The following is a 21581-nucleotide window of genomic DNA, read 5'->3' on the forward strand; positions in this document are numbered from 1 at the left end:
CTTACACAAAGGAACGCCATTTGTCTTCCTGACTACCAGAACCTAACGCTAAACCACTAGCCTCCATCTGAACCAAGTCTCTGGGTCTCTTATTGGCTGTGGACGTTTGAACTGGAGGAGAGTCTACGTCTGTTCAAGAGCAAAGACTCGTCGTGAGCACCATCCCTCCACAGTACTCTATCTGCACGGGGTTTGAACATCGTCCCTCCACAGCACTCTATCTGCATGGGGTATGAACATCGTCCCTCCATAGTACTCTATCTGCACGGAGTTTGAGCACCATCCCTCCACGGTACCCTATCTGCACGGGGTTTGGACATCGTCCCTCCACGGTACTCTATCTGCACGGGGTTTGAACACCATCCCTCCACAATACTCTATCTGCATGGGGTTTGAACATCGTCCCTCCACAGCACTCTATCTGCATGGGGTATGAACATCGTCCCTCCATAGTACTCTATCTGCACGGGGTTTGAACACCATCCCTCCACAATACTCTATCTGCACGAGGTTTGAACATCGTCCCTCCACAGTACTCTATCTGCATGGGGTTTGAGCATTGTCTCTCCAGATCTGCACGGGGCTTGTACGACAGGCCACGCCTGTACAATGCGTTCTGTTAGGGCGAGAGTCTGTCAACCCCAATCTGCAAACCACAGGGCTCTGTATGTGCCCACACAGGTGAATACGGATGAGGGGAGAAGGAGCTGGGCAGGGGCACATCCCAGAGTGGTTCCTGCGAAGGGTAGAGGGGACAGAGGCTGGACTCGGAGGAGCCTGATGTGGTGTGGAGGCGCATGTGGTCCCAGACCTACAGCAGAGCAGGGTGCACACAGCCCAGGACTGTTCTGAGTGCACTGCACACAGCAGATACACACAAAGCAGGGTGCACCTCTCAGAGCAGACGCACGCAAAGTAGGGTGCACACAGCCCCAAGACTGTTCTGGGTACACAGCTCCGAGCTGATGCGCACGGAGTGGGGTGTACACAGCCCCAGAACTGATTGATGCACACGGTCCCAGGACTGTTCTGGGAGCACCGCTCTGTCATGACACATTCAGAGCAGGTACACGCAGTTCCAGAATGTCACAGGGTGTGGCACTCAGAGCACCCAAGACAAAACACAGGTGCCCAAGGCCCTGCACAGAAGGCAAGTTTACACAGAAGCGTCTTCTGACACCAACAAGGTACGGAGGGCTCGGGGCAGGGCCTACCTTGGGTCCAGTCAGGGCGAGGGCCGGTGTGGCAGGCAGGGGGACAGCGGCTGGCCTCGGCAGAGCACGAGCCATGTCCTGGGAGACAAGCAGAGACCGTGAGTGTTGTGCTGATCTCGACACTCCTGGCCGTGCTGCACCCCAGGGAGTAATTTCTAGAACGTATTAATAATGAACAGTTATGCATCTTTAATCAGTTACATTGTAGAGACAGCTGTCAGGGTGCCCCTCACCTAGCTGTCAGGAATCGTGAAAGCAGAGTCCTGGCTGAGCTGGGCACGGGTGCCAAGCAGCCCAACACCAGAGTGCTGCTGCCACGAGGCACACAGAACGCAGGGGAGGGGGACCAAGGACCCGGGAGCCCCCCTGGCCAAGAGTCTTACTTCCGGTTGGTCTATGCCTGCAGGCGTGGACATCGACGGGGACGCTTCTGGCTTTGCTGTGTGGGCCTCCTGCTCACCGGCTGAGCCTGTCTGTGGAAACAGAGGGAAGAGGAGGATGGCGGGCTCCGTCTGCAAGACCCAGCCCTCACCTCAGGTTCGTCACCTCTTCATCATTCCACCAAGGCTGGGTATCTCCACCGAGGATGGGCCACCCCGCCACGGAGACTTTTCAGAGGCCCCCCGCAGGACCCCCGAGCCTGAGGGCACAGTGCCCTGGCCACACAGCCAGTCCGCCTCCTGCACTGCCCTCAGGCTCGGGGGGTCCAAATCTGAGAGCCCCCTGTTCTTCCTGACTCACTCACAGGGTGTGGTCTGGCGTGAGCCCCACTCACACCCCCTCTTTTTCCTGGGCACTTACAGGGTGTGGACTGGGAAATGGCACTCACTGGAAGGTATCTACAGGTAACTTTATCTTCACCTGGTAGCCCTGAGGTGAACTAGCCAGTGCTCTGTAACCTCCCTCCAGGGGCCAAGGTGTGCGCCAGGTCACTGCCAAGGAGGGAAGAACCTCGCAGGCTGCGCGGAGCCAGGAAGCATAGCTGTGATCGGCTCTAAGCTCCCACAATTTCTAAGTGAATTCCACAGTTGTCTAGCTGACACTGAGTCGACAGTGTAAACAACTGCATGTGACACAAACACCCCGAGAACAAGCATGCCACCACCAGTCATCCTGACACAGGTGCACGTGTGCCGTGGTCGTGCTTTGTGGGAACAGCGACTGCCCTCCCAGTGGCCGGTCAGTCCTGAGTGCCCGTGACTCTGGAGGCAGGCAGAACGGCCGGGAGGGGCTGGTCTCTGAGGCCAGCAGCTTTACAGAGGCCGAATGCCACTGCCTTCCCAGAGAAGTGGCTGGTGGGTTCAAAATGCCAACCTTCAGGTTAACAGTTGAGACCATGACTTGAGCCTCTAAACTCCTCAGAGGAGCCAGGGAGCTCGGAGGCTCCTGAAGAGCAGCCTGCAGGTTAGGGTGTCTGCTCTCAGACCCCCGATGGACCAAAGACAACGACAGGTGCTTCCTAATGGGTGTTAAGAGCGGGAGGTGGATGAGCGGGCACCTCACTCAGGCGTGAAGGCAGAGCGGCACGTACACACGGGCACCTGTGTACCGCAGATTGCAATCAGAGGTGGAGCTGACAGCCTGGAGGGCGGCAGGTGCCCTGAGCCACTGGAGGGGTGTCAACGAGCAGTTCCCCGCCAGTTCTGAAAGTTTAAATGGGAACTGCCATGGGCACTGTTTGCTGGAGCTCCGCCTCTGACTGCAACATCCCAGCTCGTAAACAAAGGCTCGAGGGAGAAGCTACGTCAATTAGCTGGTTATGGGGCTCGACAGAGCAGCTCAGTTCCCGTAAACGAGGTTGGTTAGATGAGTTAGAGTTCCATCTCTCCATAATTGAGAAACGTAAGAATATTAAGCAGTTTAATTTTAGTCATGTAAAGCCCTACTGGCTTCATTTAGTGCATTAATTAATCAAAAGGATGCAAATGACGAGAGGAGCCATCACTACTGCAGGGAGGGAGCGCTGACACCCAGCGCTGCTGGTAACTTACTTCTTCCCACAAGTCTAGCAGAGAAGACGTGGATGAAGAGGACACAGAGTCCTTGTGCAACAGACGGGGAAAAAGATCATTTCCACCAGTGAAAACGTGCGTGACAAGCGGAGCTTCCATCTCTGTGCAAAGCGTCTCTAGAACCAGTCTCGGGTTTAACGAAGGGACACGAGTCGCTTAGGAATCACCCTCGGAGTCTGGACATACCAACCGCGGGTGCTCTGTGTTGACAAGGAGTCTGACACATCCTTCCTCACGGAGCTGGGGGACCGATGAGCCGTGCCACTGTGAACCACTAACCCTGCTCTGTGCACCACCCCAAACCTAGCAGCCACCAAACTCTGCTCCATCGGGAGTGGACCAAAAGCTGCTGCTCCCTGGCCACCCGAGAGGCTGTGCAGTGGGGGCTTGTCCACGATGGGCTTCCCGGCAGGTCAGCACCGAGGCTGCCAGGGGAGCATGGCACCACCCCCTTGTGAACAACGTTTCTGGGCTGCAAAGGATGGAAATAACATGAATGGCTCAGGTTTTGGACGTTGCTAGCGCCCACTGAGGGCACCAGGACAGAGGCTGAGGGCAGCCAGTAACATGGTCACTCCCAGGTGGCGCCTTACTTACAACGGGAGGTCCCTTTTCCATGGGCAGGGCTAGCAGCCACCACCCTGACCTCGTGCTTGAACTCAGCACCCCCAGGTGCAGGCAGAGGGACCCCCAGCTCCTGAGGAAGGACACCCTCGCCCCTGGGTAGGGCCTGCCAAGTGTCCACCACATCTAATGGCAGAGAACACGGGCAAATCCAGGGTGTGGATGGTTCACAAGACGACGTGTGTGCTCGGTGACCATAAAGATGGACTCGCTTAGCATCAGAGGACAGAGGCACAGAGCTTAACGTCAACCTGGGAGGACACTACCTCGGGGGACGGGATGGGGCCACAGGGCCATCTGAACAGGGACTGAGTGCGGGGTGTGAGTACGGCGCACCACAGTGCACAATTCCTTCTGCGTGGATGACGGGGGACCGGGGTATGCAGAACGTCCTCATCTTAGGAAAACGATGCTCAAGAATCTAGGGGTTACTAACGCCTGCAACTTTCTTTTCTGGGTTTATTTTTTTTAACTTACTTTCAAATAGCTGAGGGAAGGAAAGAGCATGATGAGAAAGGGCCTTGGGTTGGGGGAAACAGGAATGTGTTAAGCTGCTAACCCAAAAGATGGGGGTTCAAGCCTACCCGGAGGCACCTTAGAAGAAAAACTTGGAATTTGCTTCTGAAAACTTAACCACGAAAACCCTGATATAGCACAGTTCTGCTTCGGCTCACAGGAGTCGCCACACGTCCGTCGACTGCATGGTAACCAGTGTGTTTAGTGTGAGACGCAGAAAACAAACGAGGATAAACACTAGAGAGGCCCACTATGTGCTCACTGTGGTAGCCTCTGGACTCTCCTGTTAGTTCAAAATGTTATTAAACAAATAGCAGCAATGAACAGGGCCCGCTAGAGACCTGCCTTGATGGAACCGTGCTCCACTTGGGGACTCTTTCAGCTTGATAGGGGTTTGCCCTATAAGGGAAAGAACAGCTGACCTCGCTGGAACCCCTGAGGAGGGGCAGCTCATGGAGTGAGGGGTGGTTCCCCGGAGCAGAGCACTTCTGGAAGGCTTGATGTCCTGAGAATGTGCTCTGAGCTGTGCAGACGAGCCACCTTCCAGAGCAGAGGGCACCAACTCCAGGCCCTTAACAAGGCCACCTAGCCACGACTGCTGCTTATAAATGAACCTCAACTACACCAAAGCTGAACTCAAATACATAGCCAGAGAAAAGCTGATCATAATGGTAACATGACTGAATTATTCTCAACTGGTCAGAGAAATGCTGCCGTAAGTGCTCGATCAGGAAACACGGTCCATTTCTTCCGGAATGAGCCTCCACTGAGCTCTGTCCAGAAGCAAAGACCTCCCATGTCCTACTCTCAGGTTCCTGTCCAAGGTCAAGGAAGGTGGGCAGCACAGCTTCAAGAGCCCTTTAGGCATTAACCGACAGTGTGCGTTTTGATCCCACAGCTAATCAAATTGCAGTACACGATCTTCAATGTATAAATAATTGTCACTTTTAAAACAATGCTTACTTACTCTGAACGTTAGATCATGTGTAAGAGGTGTAGTGTTGAAATAATCAAAAATAGAATCTTGAAAATCAGGAAGTTTTAGACCTGTAAGAAACAAAGACCTGTCAAAGGTAAAATAAAAAAACAGTGCATCTTATAAGCGACACGACAAGCAATATTCAGTAAGGGGTCAGACACTGTCATTAATGAATTACAGTAATCAATGACAATTAAAATTATAAAACGATGTCTATGAATGATTGTATGAAAAATCAATACGGTCTGTACGCCTTCATCACACAAAATACCCTAAAAACGAAATAAAATGAGTCATCTTATTAAAAGACAGTGTTGTAAGTAATAAGTAAGAATGCCAATTCTCCCCCAGCTTAACAGATAAATTCTGTGTGATCCTAGTAAAACTACTACGAGGCTTTCTTCCTGGAGCTACACAAGTCAATTTAGAAGTTCACTTGGGAATTATCAACCACAGAGGATCCAAGGGGCAGCATTTTCCCAAAACTAGAAGGCAGGAGGTGGAAGATAAGAGAAGAAAATAGGAAGAGGGTGGCTTCCCTATGTGTACCAGAAATAATGTCACAACACAGAATGTGAATAAATGGCGGACTGGAATGCCAACTGGGTTTGCAAAGTTTCACACAAATCTTACACTCTTAAACACACACATGCACACACACACACACACACACCCCAGTTAGAAGCCCGGTGGCAGCTCCTCAAAAAGTTAAGCATGGAATTACTATAAGACCCACAAGTCTACTACGAGACTTGAACACACATCCTTGTATGTGACTGTTCACTGTAGTATTCATAATAGCCAACAGGTAAAACAACTGAGTGTCCACGGGGAGATGATACGATCAACATAACGTGATTCATACACAGAATGAAATATTACTTAGCCTTAAAAGAGAAATGACGTTCTGATACAGACATAGTCTGGATGACCTATGAAAACAGGTACGTAACTCAGACACAGAAAGACAAATGGAGCTCGATCCATGTGTACGTAATCTATAGCAGAGGCAACGCAAGGAGGCCAAACTGACTGGCGGTCACCAGGAGCTGGGGGAGAGGAAGATGGGGCATTACTAAGAGCTCCTGACTTTCTGTACAAATGCTGGACTAGTCAGTATAGACTATCGGCCTTGAACATTGTACTCTCTTAACAACTCGATACATTAGGGAGCTCTGGTGGCCTACTGGCAAGAAGCTGTACTGCAATCCCAGAGGTTTGTGGTTTGAATCTACCAGGTGCTCTGCTGGAGAAGGACGGGCAATCTCCTCCTATACCAGTGAGATCCACTTTGACGGTACACAAAATAAAATAAAATTAAAGGAATAAAAAAAAAAAAGAACTACCGATACAGGATCAAACAAATAGCAATCTTAAAGTCTGACTGGGAAGCTCAGCAGACAGCGGGGCTTCGCTGACTGGAGAGCATTAATTTGAAAAAGGAGAGCGAGACTGGCCGTAAAACTCTAAGGACAGAGCTGAGGTCACTCGACTGGCTGCATCAAGTGTCGAACTGGTCTATGCTCTTCCAGGTATGTGCTCCACAGAAATAACAAAAAAGAAGAGAGATTTTATCAGAAAATAAGAATAAATAGTGGTGATGGCTGCACAGTATGAATGTAATGAATTTCACTGAATTGTAAATGCAAAAAATGGTAAAAATGGCATATGACCCTTTGCAAACATACAAACACTCTCCACCCCCCTTCCAGATGGAAGAGCAACCAAGGAAGACAACGTTGGAAAGTCTAAGGAAAAGAACGGAGGACATGCTGTTGAGAGGGGCTGGACCTGAGAGCCTGGGGGGAACTTGTCTTAACAGATTAAGAAAGAACAGCATCTGCGTACAGAGAACGCTCCAGAATGTTCTTGGGGCACAGGCACAAAAAGGTCAAACAGGACCCCAAGGACTCAACAAAAGATCCTGTTAGAGCTAGTAGACCAATTTAGTAGAGTGGCAGGATATAAGATCAATATCCAAAAATCAATGGGATTCCTCTACAGTAACAAAGAGAAGGAAACAGCAATACCATTTACAACAGTCAACCACAAAAATAGGTTCACCTGGGAGTGAACCTATCTAGAACACAAAAGACCTATACAAAGAAAATGACAGAATATTTTTGTGAGACACAATAAAAGACCTAAAGAAATGGAAAAATGTGCCTTATTCATGGATAGAAGACTCAATATCGTGAAAATGACAATCCTACCAAAAGCAATCTACATGTTCAACTCAATTCAATACAGACACCAAATTCTTTTTTCAAGGCGATCTAAGGGGAAACTCATGTTTATTTGAAGAGGAAAGAGACCTCAAATAAGCAAAGCACTTCTGAAAAACAAAAACCAAGTGGGAGGCATTGCACTCCCTGACCTCAAAACCTACTACACAGCAGTGGTAACCAAAACAGCATGGTACTGTACAACGACAAGCACTTAGATCAATGGAACAGAATCGAGAACCCACAAATGGACCCACCTAGCTATGGTTAAATGATATTCGACAAGGAAATAAAACCTCTCAAATGGGGAAATGACAATCTCTCAACAAATGGTGCTGGCAAAACTGGACTACTACCTGCAGAAATCTGAAACAGGATCTACATCTCACACCATGTACAAAAAACAACTCAAGGTGGATCAGAGACCTGGGAATAAAGCCGAAAAACGTAAAATTCATAAGACTAACCGAGGCCAAGCTTAGATGGCCTAGTCTATGGTATAAAGAGACTGCCAAATACAGCTAGAAATGCACAATCTGGACAGGATAAAATTGATGAATGGGACCTTCTAAAGATTAAACCCCTGTGTACATCAAAACTTTTCCAACAGAGTGAAAAGAAAGTGTAATGACTGTGAAAAACATCTGGCAATACCATCTCAGACAAGGGTCTCATATCAAAAATTTATAGAATCCTACATGGCCTCCACAAGATAAAGACTGGTAACAATTACAAAATGGGCAAAAGACATGGAAAGACTTCACTGAAGATGGTCAATAGACACATAAAGAAATGCTCAAAATCACTGGCAATTAGAGAGATGCAAATCAAAGCCACAATGAGATACCAGCTCATCCCAGTAGCAGTGCCAAAGTTTAACAGAACGGCAAGTAATAAATGTTGGTGAGGATGTGGCGAGATAGAATCTCTTATTTACTGCTGGTGAGATTGTAAAATGATACAACAACCCTGGAAGGCAGTTTGGTGTTTCCTCAAAAAGCTGAACATAGAAATTCCATATGACCCAGATATTCTATTGTTTGGAATATACCTCAAGAAAATGAGAACTGAGGCACAAATGGAGATTTGTACACCCATGTTCATAGCAGTATTATTCACCATCGCAAGAATATGGAAAGAGTTCAAATGTCCAACCACAATTAAATGGATTGAAAAATTATGGTACATTCACACGAATACTATGCAGTCACTACCTAACTTGGGAGGGACTGAAAAGCATTATGCTGAATGAACTAACTCAGTCCCCTTAAGGACAAGTACTGTTTAAGATCATTATTGTAGAAGGTGTGTAAGGATCCAAGAGGGGGCGGGGGAAGCAGAGTGGTGAGGATAGGCTGGGGTGGGAGGTGGCTAATCATAGGGTCGCACGATTGATGGGTGGAGGGAGAGGTGGGTAAAGGAAATGAGAAAGATCTGGTGTGAAAAGCAATGTATAAGAACTTTGTAAGTAAACCACTATAAAAGAAAAATCTTATTTAAACAAAGAAAGAAAGAACTGAGAGAGAGAGAAAAAGAAAAAAAAGTCAAATGGGGTCCCATCCTTCACACTGTACATTGGGGAAAATTCTAAATGGCCCAGTGATTGAAATTTGAAAAAACTGTACAAGTATTAGAAAAACACAAGGGTGGGGTTTTTAATAACTCAGAGTGGGGGGTATTTCCCTACATATGACTCAAAATGCACATAACAACAACATGACTCAAAAAAGTAAATGCCTAGAGAATCTGACTCTCCAGGAAAGCTTAAGAACACCTGCTTGGACAAAAAAAGCACCATAAGCAAAGACCAAGTCGGAGGTCCAACCATACAGCGCTTCCACTCAGTCAGAACAAGCTGATGGTCTGAAGGGGACAAAAGACACTGACACCCCCCAAGGAGAAATCGAAATGCCCTTAAACACACTGATGGACGAGTGGGCTCCTGAGAAAATCGCATGGGGTCTGCACAAGGCGACCTTTCTCCCCGCCCCGGTGGACACAGTGGTGGCTGCAGGAGTGTGTGGGCCACTGCTGCAGGTGGGGGTGTGTGGGGGTGTGTGTGTGTGTGTGAGCCATGGGGGGGTTGTGTGTGTGTGTTGGGGGATGGCTGCAGTGTGTGTGTATTTGCGTGTGTGGGTGCTGTGGTGTGGATGTTGGCGGCAGCTGTGGTGTGTGTGTTGGGGACAGCTGTGGTGTGCTTTTTTGGGGGACAGCTATAGTGTGTGTGGTTGGGTGGCTATGGTGTATGTTAGGTGGGGGCCGCTGTGGTATTTGTTGGGGGGTGGCTGCAGGGTGTGGGTGTGTGCCGCTGTGGTGGGGGGAGACCACTGGGGTGTGTGTATGGGGGACAACTGTGGTGTGGAGCTGTGGAGGGAAGGAGATTCCAGCGGGCCCCGCCTCCTCCTTCCGCCTCTGGAACCACCAGTGCTTCATGTAACAAGTCAAACAGCTGACTCAAAGAGAAAATATCAGTAAGTTCAACTCAAAGAGGCTCATAATTAAATAACCAAGCTTATGACTGAGATTTACCGGTATCTGCTCTAAATTTTTCTTCCATCTTTTTCTTCAAAATTTCCATTTCTTCTAGTAATTCTCTGTTTTTGGCTTCGGAGTCCTTTAGTTTACTAAAACAAAACACAGAGGGCGCCATGGGTCCAGGGAACAGGGTCTGAGGGACAGCAGAGGGCAGGGCCCCTAGAGGTGGCAGACTCAGCAAGCATGGGCTGGATCTGCTGTGTGAAAACAGCTCTGACATCTGAAGGCTGGAAATGAAGTTTGGAGCAGGTTCACCGTCTTCCACTTATATCTGAAGTATTAGCTCCAGCTTCTCACCCAGTGAACTGACCTGGTCTGAGGTGACGAGAGAGCAGGGGCCTGTGGGCGTCCTGCAGCATGTGGACGACAAGCACCACGTTCTCACCTCAGAGAGCCAAATGCTAGATCTGCGTCCCCCGAAGCCCTCACAGGGCCTTCATGGTGTGTGAGGTACCTGTCCCCAGCCTCCCAGCAGCTCACTGTCCCGACTGGCCTCTGTCCTTGGCCATTCACACCATGGCCCTGTGATTCGGGTATATGTGCTTCCCAGGGTCTGCACATCTCAGCAACCTCCACATGCCAGATCTCACTCCAAACACACTGCACCCACCCCAGCTCCCACCCCAAACACGGCGGGCCCGGCACACATCACATCCCGGCTCCCACCCCAAACACAGAGGGCCCAGCACACATCTCGGCTCCCACCCCAAACACGGTGGGCCCAGCACATCACATCTCGGCTCCCACCCCAAACACGCTGGCCCAGAGCCCGCAGCACACACCGCACCTTTCAAAGGCGAGGTTGGAGTCTTTGACTTTCCGCAGCTCCTCCTGTACTAGCTGCTTGGCCCGGATCTCAGCCTCCAGCGCCGACTGCAGCTCCAGCCGGGCCGACATGTCCAGCTTCTGGCTACGGCGGACTTTCCACAGCGGGTCCTAGAGACACCAGGGGGAACATGACAACAAGTGAACAAACCAGCAATTCCCTGTTCTCGCCTATTACTTTACATATTAGCCCTCATGTAGTATCGGTATGCTGGACTAGCTTTAATTTGGTATTTGATACTTTCTTCTTTCAAAAGAGTCTTCCCAAGAGTTACTTAAAAAAAAAAAAATTAGGGAAAGAAAATCCCACCAGATTCTAACTGGTAGTTTCAATACGGTCTACTCAATTCCTTTAAGAGACATGACGTGACCTTATTCTGGTGTTCCTGTATCTGCAAACATTTTCTTCGTTTACCTGACCAAGAATCCTGTCATTACATTTCTCATCGATCACTCTGTGCAATGATAAACAAAGACTAATATCCTAAGAAAACGGAGAGTGATGAACGTCCTAAACGGATGCAAATAAGGAAGCTAACCGTCTCTATCGCAGGCAGGAGGGCTTAGGAAGATAAAAACGCAGCCGAGAGACTCCACCTTGATTTGCTTTTCGTCAATTCTGCTGAGAGTGCAACCATGTTCCTTTGTACCCACGCATCAAACAGAAGCAAAGTGACATTTCACAGTTACCAGGCAAGAGGGTGTGGGAGAAGAGGGGGGGGTCTCCTCAAGACTGACCCTCAGAAGCCAGACAGAGGGTCACAGCGAGGCCACATCAACTCAACGCCAGTGAGTCTGAGACCACAAGAAGATACGTGCGGACAACAGAGGTGGCGGCACCTGCACACTGTGAAGACAGCGAGAGCGGGCTGGGAGCAGCCAGGGGTCCTGGGAGGACCACAACCAACACGGGTTTTCTCAAGCACCAACGAATGAGCAACATAAATATGAGCTATGCGTGTGCTACACGCAACAGAGGCCCCGTCCTCCAATGCTGTAAAAAGGCATGGTGATGTGCTTTCATCTCCTGAGGGTTTTGTGCACACAACCTGCTGGATGAAGTTCCCAAGTGCTGGTGTACATGTAAACATCAGGAGTTGCAAACTCTACCTGAAGTTCTGCTCAAACTGCCCACTGTGGGTGACTCAGCTGGCACGTGAAATACCGGGGCGTAACTTCCGAAATCACAGCAACATGCAAGACAACAGAGTAGGACAAACTGACAAATGGTAAGTTTCCAGACTAAAACAGACGAGGAAGAGGGGCCTGGCTAGCAACTGGAAAAACGGGCCAATGCGAACCATCTGAGCAGCAGTGGGACATGGTCTCCACAGCCCCAGGAGACAAGCCCTGCAGGTCGGCACACTGGAAACAACTGGGGAAGGGCTACTCACAGGGGAGAAGATCTGAACGGAGTCAAAGGACTAAAGCTTTCAGGACCTTCACTGTAACACAACTCCAGGAAAAGGAGAGGAAACAGCTGCAAACATACATTCATGAGTAATTACGGTAAGTTTACGAAAAGAAACGGAATACGTGAAGATCAACAGCCTACATTTCAGTAATTCTGAATCAAACAACCATGCTGTCTATGTGCCAGACCCAACGAACTGGGAGAGGGGAGGTGTCCTGCTCGCTATTTTCAATATAACCCTGTAAAAAGCAATACTGTCAGTTCCAGGCCATCACGGGAGAAAGATAGGCCATCCCCTCCTATGTCATGTACTGCCTCTGAATAATACTGAGACAGGATAAAATGAACTCAGGAGTGAGTGCCTGGCAGGGCCCACCACAGAGTCTGATGTGCCGTCGAGTCACCTGCGACTCATCGTGATCCCATGTACAACAGCCCTAAACCCTGCTCTAGCCTGTGCCAACTTTACTGTCTCTCATACACCTACCCTCATTACTCCAGTCACTGATTCAATCCATCTCATCGATGGTCTTCCTTTCTTTCTCTGTCCTTCCACCCTTCCAAGCATCATGTCCCTCTCCAAGGACTGGTCCCTCCTTGCAACATGCCTGAAGTATGTCAGATGAAGCCTCAGAATTCTTGCCTCCAAGGAGCAGACTGATTTCACCCTCTCCAGGATGAACCTGTTTGTTCTCCTGGCAGTACATGGTATATTCAACACTCTTCTACAGCACCACAGCTCAAAGACATCAGTTCTTCTTCATTCACCCTTAGTCATTGTCCAGCTTTCTGACACATAATAAGCAATTGTGAAGACTATGGTCTGGATCAGGTGCACCTTAGTCTCCAGACTAACACCATTGCTTTTCAGTACTCTGGAGAGGTCCTTGACAGCAGACTTTCCCAGTGCAGTTCAACTTTTGATTTCCTGGCTGTTGGTGCCAAGAGTCTTGATTGCGGAGCCAAGAAAAGTAAAGCTGTTAACAATCTCAATCTCTTCACCATCTATCATAATGCTGCCAAGCAGCCCAGCGGTGAGAATCTTAAACCTAGAAGGATGGTGTTTTAAACTCCCTTTTCAGCTCCCAGCTTTAAGCATCAGCCAGGCTGAGCTCAATGCTTGCCACATGCTGGGAACTAACAAACACACCTAAGAATGGATACATTCAATGAGGAAAATGCAAGCGTCTGATGGGTTCTGGTCATTTATCTGCTGACTGACAATTATCTGCTGGTGAGAGAACTCATGATGTTCCTGAAAGCAGGATAGGCTCCCGTCTCTGGGTTTCAAAATCTTTTGCCAAACTGTCTGGAAAATTCTTCACTGACAAGGTCATGCTTAACCCCTCGAAAGAGTTCTGTAGTAATAAAAATGCCAGCTCTGGAAAAAACCTACCAGCGTTCTTGATCCCAGACTGGAACTCCTCAAAGTCTCAAGCTCCTCGGTCATCTTAGAAGCAAGCGCTTGGAGGTAGCCGCGGGCGTCCTTCTCGTCACTGACCCTAGAGAAGGGAAGCGGGCAGGGCTGGGCTGGTGTCCTGACTGTGGCCGTTGGTGAGATGTCCCCATCCTCGCAGGACAGGAGGGACTTTATCCCCAGACACCAGCCTCACAGGGCGCTGAGCTAATGCTTCTTGTCTCCTCTGCTCCTTTTCCACTTGTCTCGGAATCAAGAGCTTGAGCCAAGTCTGTAGGTGAGAAGGTGGCTGTGCCCCCAACCCCCACAGCTGGTCCTGTGTGACAGTCAGGGGACAAGACGTGGCCCAAGCGTTGTGTATCAGGGGGATGACCACGAGCGCCAAACCTCCACCTTAGAAGACCAGAGTGTGGGCAATGACAGAATGAGATTGAGAGGTGAGTGGAAGGCAGGCGCACAGTCCCGCATGCACAGGGCCAGCCAGCTGCTGGGCTCACCACTCACCACTGGATGATCTCCGCGATCTGGGCTTCCCAGTGGGCCACTGACTCCTTCTTAGCCGCCAGATCCTGGAGCTCGTCCTCCAACTGTCTATTCTGAGCCGTCAGCTTATCCACAAAGGAACAGAGCTGAAACGAAATCGTATTGCCACACAGGCCTAATGCAATCTGGCGTATTTACAGCAGGAGCCAGCGTAACTACACCTATATTTGTTCTCTAACTCAACTTCCACCAAACAATGGACAAGCCCATTAAGGTGATCATTGTGAAAGAACGACCAAAGACGCAAGATCAAGAGGGCAGTGTGTGCCCAGGTTCCCAGGTTAAAGGTCAGAAGGCAGCAGGGACAGAAGGAAAAACAGAAATAGGAGACAGAGGGAGGAAGGGGGAGTGCGGCTGTGACTATTATCAGTGTCACTCAACACACTATGGGTAAAGTATCAAATGGAAAACCTGTGTGCTCTGGAAACTTCCACTCAAACCTGGGTAAAAAGGAAACCACCCCCCAACCCAAGAACCATACATGGCGCAGTTCTGCTCTGACACACACCTTGAGGAAAATAAACAATTAAGTTCTTTCTAAGATCTTGAAAGCTGTCTCGAAGATTAGGAGATTTTTTTCCAACCGAAGCTCATCATCTGAACTTTCTTACCTCGAACTTATATCGAATTTCAGTTTAAACCTGAACCTAGAAGTCAAAACGCTCCTGAATTGAGGTAAACTGATGCCATAAAAGGAGACATTTTAACCTATCAAACTTGTTCCTTCATCTGAAAGGTAAACACTTTTACACAGACACCACCAAGCTTTGAAGACACAGGAACGAGGAAGGGCCTTGGGTGCCTCACGCGGAGGCGGCGCACGGCATTACCCTTTCGTTTTCAGCCGTTAGTTTCTTGCTCTCCTCGAGCAGCATGGTTCTGTCTCGCTCGTACTTGTCTTTCACGGTGCCCACGGCCTCCTCCATCTCGTTATGCCTACGGAGTGAAGGGACAGGCTGTCAGGGTCCCAGCTCCCAGGACCGGTGTGCACAGGGGGCTCTGTGGAGACTCACCGCTCGCGCTTGGCCTTCTCCAGCTTGTCCTTCAGCATCAGAACCTCCTTCTGCAGGGCCAGCTGGTGGCTCTCCGAGTCACGCACCTCTTTCCGCACGTTCTTCACCTCTAGCACGTGGGAGGCTTCGCGCCTGACCAACTCCTCCTCGTAGAACAAGACCTTCTTCTCCAGCTCAGACTTCATTTTGGAGATTTCCTGCTGATGTTCTAAGGTGGTGCCGGACCCTCGGCCTCCTTGCTTCATCTAGAGACAAAGGTGACAGCAACAGGCTGTCTTGAGGTCCCCTGAGAGGCATGCCTCTACCCAGGCCCACGTGATTACACTGGGCCATCTCTGCTTCCTGATTCTCATGGTGACGCCTCTGTTTCTGCCACATCCAAGCACTGGGTCTCATGACAGAGGGGACCTCCTGGAAATACAACCTTCACAATCACTGCAGGGTGGGTATTGGCTAACAGCACCTGCCCCGCAGAGAGGATGCCTGGGCCCAAGAGTTCTCCTGGCCCACTTGAACTCGTGCATTCACTCACACAAGGCTGACTGGGCACAAGAACCATCTGGAAACAGGGCAGCCTGGCAGCTCTCATGGGGAGGGGGGTAAAGATTGATGGCCAGCAAGTGAGCAGAAAAGGCAGCCCCAAGCGATAAAGTGACAAAGGGGACACAGCAGGGCAGGCATCTTCAGGGTGACAGGTGAACTAGATGAAGCTGGGGTAGCTTCACATGGGCAAAGGCATGAGCGCGGGAAGAGAGAAGTGCTGGGCTTTGCGATGCTCAAGAACTGAGGGGGGTAGCGAGGCAGAGTGAGCCAGGTGGGGAGACGCCAGAGACGGGACTGACGAGGCAGCTCAGGGAGGGCCCGTGGGCCGTGTGAGGCAGAGGACGTGCTGACTTCAGCTCACACGGCCACCGTGACAAGCGGCAGGGAGACCCGTCAGGAGGTGTGTGGCTGGCCAGGGTGGCTGAGATGATTGGGAGCACTAGGAATCCTTGGAGGGCGGGCCCTGGACGCACTGGGCTGGGTGCAGAAGGAAGTCTCATGGTCTCCACGTTCCACACAAAGACATGAGGGTGTGGTGGAAGAGGCCACCTGGCTAAGCCACACCGCGCTGCCAGCCGCCAGGCTCTCATGTTCTGCCCACTCCCTCTGCGCGCTGGCCGGGCTCGGCAGCCTAGCTAGGCTCCACTCTCATGGCTTTTAGGAATGTTCCCGGATTAGAGCCGGTGATGAATTTATAAATCAAGGTATAAAGAAGGCACAAGTGTGGGCTTGCTGGGATTAATGGAAAGTGTTGAAAACTTTCGGGTGAGGAATTAAATCAACACAAAGGGGCTAGAAAAAGGCAGCTGGGTACCGCAAGGATTAAGGGCTAGACAGCTAAGTGAAAGGTCAGGGGACTGAACCCACCAACAGCTCTGAGGGACGGAGTCCCGCTGTCAGACCCTTGGAGGCTACAGCCGTCCACACTCAACGGCACCGAGCCGCCCTGTCTGAGGGGGCTGCTGCCCAACAGTCAATCCAAAGGCACCCACTGCAGTAACACCTGCTTTAGAAATGAACTCCTGTAACGAAGGCAGGGTTGGGCTCCTCCCACCTCCCTGGATCCCGTCTGGACATTCCCTCCCGCAAAGCAGTCTCCGCTGGGCGGGGGCATCTTCCCTCTCAGTCCAGCACGCAGGCCCAGGGCTACCTTAAGGCTCTCGAGCTCACTCTCCATTTGCTTGGAGAAGTTCTCGCTGTGTTCTCGCAGCTTGCGTTCCTTTGAAGCCTCAGCAACAGCATCTTCAAGCTGAGCTTCCAGCTACGAAAAAGAGTAAATCCACTTTTTATCAACACAAAACCAGCACCATGGTGGTAACCTCTCCTTCAAAGGGTCTCCCAGGCAACAAAATCTGTGTATTTCTTTAGCCTTCATAAAATTTTATCATAAGTTAAAAGTTGAAAAATACGGCAGCCATCGACGTGCAGCAGCCATGGCAGTGCGCTACCCTGTGGCCGTGGGCCTCAACAAGGGCCACAAAGTCACCAAGAACGTGAGCCAGTGGAGGCACAGCCGCCGCCGCGGGCGCCTCACCAAGCACACCAAGGTCGTGCGGGACATGATCCGGGAGGTGTGTGGCTTCGCGCCCTACGAGCGACGCGCCATGGAGCTGCTCAAGGTCTCCAAGGACAAGCGGGCCTTCAAGTTCATCAAGAAAAGGGTGGGGACACACATACGCGCCAAGAGGAAGTGAGAAGAACTCAGCAATGTCCTGGCCGCCATGAGGAAGGCAGCTGCCAAGAAGGACTGAATGTGCCCCACTGTCCCCCAAAGCCCATCTGATGTATTAAAGTGTAACCAACAACAACAAAAAAAGTTGAAAAATAGCCTTCACTTCTTACACAGAATGATTAATAACAAGATAGGCTTAAACTCTTAACTTAAATAGAGATTTTGGTATATATCATCATTAGCGGTTCCACTAACTTGAGTGGTAGTTAGCTATTTCTCCAAATACAGCTAAATTGCAAAACTAAGTATCTTAGAAACCACAAAATAGGTAGCCTGAGGTTCAATGACAGACATAAACTCATAAGAATAAAGTTTACATATTTATAGGACTTCCAATTGGTTTATCAAGCCAATCTTGTTGTTATGTGCTATTGAGTTGCCTGCGACTCATAGCAACCTTATGTACAACAGCCCTACATCCTGCTCTGTCCTGTGCCAATCTCACTGTCTCCAACACACCCACTTCCATGACCCCAGTCACTGAATCAATCCATCTCATAGAGGGTCTTCCTCTCCTACATTGTCCCTCCACCCTCCCAAGCATGATGTCCCTCTCCAAGGACTGGTCCCTCCTTCCAACATGTCCAAAGTATGTCAGATGCAGCTTCAGAATCCTTGCCTCCAAGGAGCAGCCTGGTTTAACCCTCTCTTGGATGAACCTGTTCGTTCTCTTTAGCAGTCCATGGTATATTCAATTGTCTTTTCCAACACCACAGTTCAAAGGCATTAATTTTCTATCATTGTCCAGATCTCTGATGCATAGCAAGTGACTGCAAAGACCAGTATCATGCACCTTAGTCTCCAGAGTGACATCACTGCTCTTCAGTACTTTGGAGAGGTCTCTAACAGTAGATTTTCTCATTGCAATATGTCTTTTAATTTTCTGACTGCTGGTGCCAAGAGTGTTGATTGTGGAGCCAAGTAAACTAAAACTGTTAACTATCTCAATCTCTTCAGCACCAATCATGATGCTGTCAATTGCCCCAGTGGTGAGAATCTTTGTTTCTTTGATTTTGAGCCTCAATCCATATTGAAGGCTACAGTCCTTGACCTTCTGCAGCAAGCACTTCAGGTCCTCCTCAGTTTCAGCGAGCAGGGTTGTGTCATCTGCATAACGCAGATTGTTAATAGATCTTCCTCCAATCCTGATGCCACATTCCTCCTCATACAGCCCAACCTCCTGGACAATCTGTTCTGCATATTGATAGAAAAGGTATGGAGATAGGACCCATCCCTGGTGTACACCCTTCCCAATTTTGAACCATGCAGTGTTTCCTTGCTCTGTTCTGAAGACTTCCTCTTGGTCCAAGTTTAGGTTTTGCATTAGCACAATCAAGTGTTCTAGGATTCCCATTCTTCTCAGAGTCAGCCACAGTTTGTTATGATCCACACAGTCAAATGCCTTTTCATAATCAATGAAACACAGACATTTTTCTAGTATTCTCTGCTTTCAACCAAGATCCATCTAACATTAGCTACAATATCCCTAGTACCACGACCCCTTCTAAACCCAGCTTGCTCTTCAGGCAGTTCTCTGCTGATGTGCTGTTCCAGTCATTTTTGGATAATCTTCAGCAGAATCTTGCTTGCATGTGATATTAATGATACTGTTCTATAATTTCCACACTCTGTGGGATCGCCTTTCTTTGGAAAGATCTCTTTCAGTTAGCTGACCAAGTGGATGTCCTCCAGATATCTTGGCAGTGTTTAAAACTAAGTACTACTTATGCACTCCTTGGAAGTGGGCATGGGAGACTTCGTTTCAATACATTGGGCATGCTTCCAGGAGGGACCATTCCTGGAGAAGGAGACTGTATTTGGTTAAGCTGAGGGTAAGTGAGTATGTGGAGACTCTCAGTGAGCTAGACTGACCTGGCAGCTGCCATGATAGGGGGTGGACAGTCCACACTGGACAGTGGTTCGTTCTGTAGTACCTGGGGTCACTATCAGCTGAAACCTAATGACAGCACTTAACAACTGGCTGAGAGATGTCCCGGCAGGGAGCACAGTACTTATGGGACATCTATAGTAGTGGTTCTCAGAGTGGGCCTGAGGGTCCTGGGGCTCCCCAAGAGCCATGTGGGGGTGTCCCCTGAGAAACCTCAGAGGCTCCGCAGGGCCCCTCCTTTACTAATGGCTTCTTTGAGGAGCTGGCTCTCTTGTCAAAACAACAAATGCCCAAAATCTTAATGCAGAGATCGAACAGGCAGAGTCCTCAACACTGCTGAGCATGTAAAGGAGTCAGAGACCAAAGAACCTGGGATTACTGAGCCGGACACCTGTTGGGTCCCCGAGTCTCAGCACACCTGCCGGGTCCCCAGGTCTACGCTCACAGCAGCACTCGGACGTGCCAGGGCCACTCACAGCACAGTGCACGTCCGCGAGCTCGTTATGTGTGAATATCCTGCTTCCCCTGAAAGGGAATGAAAAGAATCCACACTGCATCAGCCTCTACGTAATTTCAGAAACAGACACTGGACGGGTGAGCACTACACAAGGTAGGTTTGGCAGATGAGCCTGGCCTCACACAATGTTGAAGATTCATGGTAAAACCGCTTTGCTAACAGTCAAGCTTTCAAAGCTGCTTTCCTGCAGCTCCGTCAGGCTGCTGCCGCCACAGTCCCACCCCAAGCCAAGCGGCAGGCAGGTACCTCCTTCCGGGACTTCTCGACTCTGCGCATCTCCTGCCGCATGGAGTCGATCTTCTGCATGGCCACCCCCATCTCCTCCTCCTTGTCACGCAGCTGCCGGGAAACCTTCTGCTTCTGGGACCGGAGATCGACCATACGCTCGTTGAGCTCTGAGAACTCCTGTAGCGTCAGCTTCCGCTGCTGGTGGGCATCTTTGAGCTCCTTGGCCTGGGCCTTCAGGCGCTCAGATGCTTCCACCAGTTGCTGAACAAGGAGAATTGACAGACTTTACGTGTGGTCAGCAAAGACCAGAGAGGCATCAAGTTCAGACTCCCTGATTACTCATCACAGCCTCACAGTCTCACATTCACTCTCTCAGCCCAGCAAGCCACACGGGCAGCTGGAAGGTCTACCAGGACCAGGTGCTGAGCACCAGCCGGCACAGCAAAAATGCCCCCCCTGCACGTGGGAGCAGCTGGCCACAAGGAAGCACCTAAAGCATCCGGTTCCAACTACACAACTTCGAGGGGATGAACCAGGAGTGCGGGCGCTCAGTCTAGTAACTGTAACTCAGCTTGAAGCAGAAAGAACAGACACACACGGAGATGCTTGACACTTAAATTTTTTGAGCCAGTAAAGCACAGGTGCCAATGTGATCACTGGGGATGATCCTGCACCTGGGCCCTGAGGGGCACCACACCTCGGTTTGGCCACAGCACTCATAAGCCTGGCCCCTGCAGCCTGGTCACACATGGGCTGTCCACACACATCACCACCTGCTGCTCTGAAGCTGCTTTAAGTTGCCTGGGGAGGTGGGGCCTCCCTCTACCTGGTCCCCTGGGCTTAGATCAGGGTTAGAGAGGGACTGCATCAGAGCAGGGGTCTCGCTCAGACCCCCCCTGAACTCCTTGACATGTAAGTTCACAGGAGCCTAGTTTTTAAAGCCTACATATTTTAAGAAATGAATCACCCACTACAGGTTCAACCACTTAAGTGTATATATGGTGTACATAGAAAGCATGACCCTAAGAGAGGTGTGTAAAAGTACCTGAACATACAGTTGGACACTTTCAGAAAAACCTGACTATGAAGCAATTATGAGGGGATCACCTACACCTGAACTGACCAACTCTGCTGCCGTTCTGAGAGAAGGGGCAAAGGTGGCTGCAGGGCAATGGGGCAGATGAGGGCGGTCAAGTGCTGTGAACGCTGTGAGAGGTGGGGCACCCTTCTGTCCTCCCATATGCCTCTCCTTCCTTTAAAGGAAACTGACTGTGGGTGGAGGAAGATGGTGGTATGATGAGCATGCTGGCTGCAGGCCAGGGGCTGGGATCACCCCGGGGCTGGGATCACCCCGGG

General features: G+C 50.0%; 1 protein-coding gene across 1 annotated transcript in view; it reads right to left on the reverse strand.

Annotated features, from left to right (window-relative positions):
- Positions 1-21581, reverse strand: part of CDC42BPB (CDC42 binding protein kinase beta (DMPK-like)) — a 131025-nt gene that overhangs the window by 11458 nt on the left and 97986 nt on the right. The window contains exons 13-23 of the mRNA XM_006879087.1: positions 20244-20486; positions 17011-17121; positions 15318-15562; positions 15135-15240; positions 14266-14390; positions 13741-13846; positions 10893-11041; positions 10100-10194; positions 5334-5413; positions 1598-1687; positions 1215-1292 (exon numbers count right to left, since the gene is read on the reverse strand). Coding sequence (XP_006879149.1) covers positions 1215-1292; positions 1598-1687; positions 5334-5413; positions 10100-10194; positions 10893-11041; positions 13741-13846; positions 14266-14390; positions 15135-15240; positions 15318-15562; positions 17011-17121; positions 20244-20486 — 1428 coding nt within the window. The remainder of the gene's footprint in view (positions 1-1214; positions 1293-1597; positions 1688-5333; positions 5414-10099; positions 10195-10892; positions 11042-13740; positions 13847-14265; positions 14391-15134; positions 15241-15317; positions 15563-17010; positions 17122-20243; positions 20487-21581) is intronic.

This window comes from Elephantulus edwardii, unplaced genomic scaffold, assembly GCF_000299155.1.
Source record: "Elephantulus edwardii isolate Elephantulus edwardi_28Jun2011 unplaced genomic scaffold, EleEdw1.0 scaffold00002, whole genome shotgun sequence".
Taxonomy (NCBI): domain Eukaryota; kingdom Metazoa; phylum Chordata; class Mammalia; order Macroscelidea; family Macroscelididae; genus Elephantulus; species Elephantulus edwardii.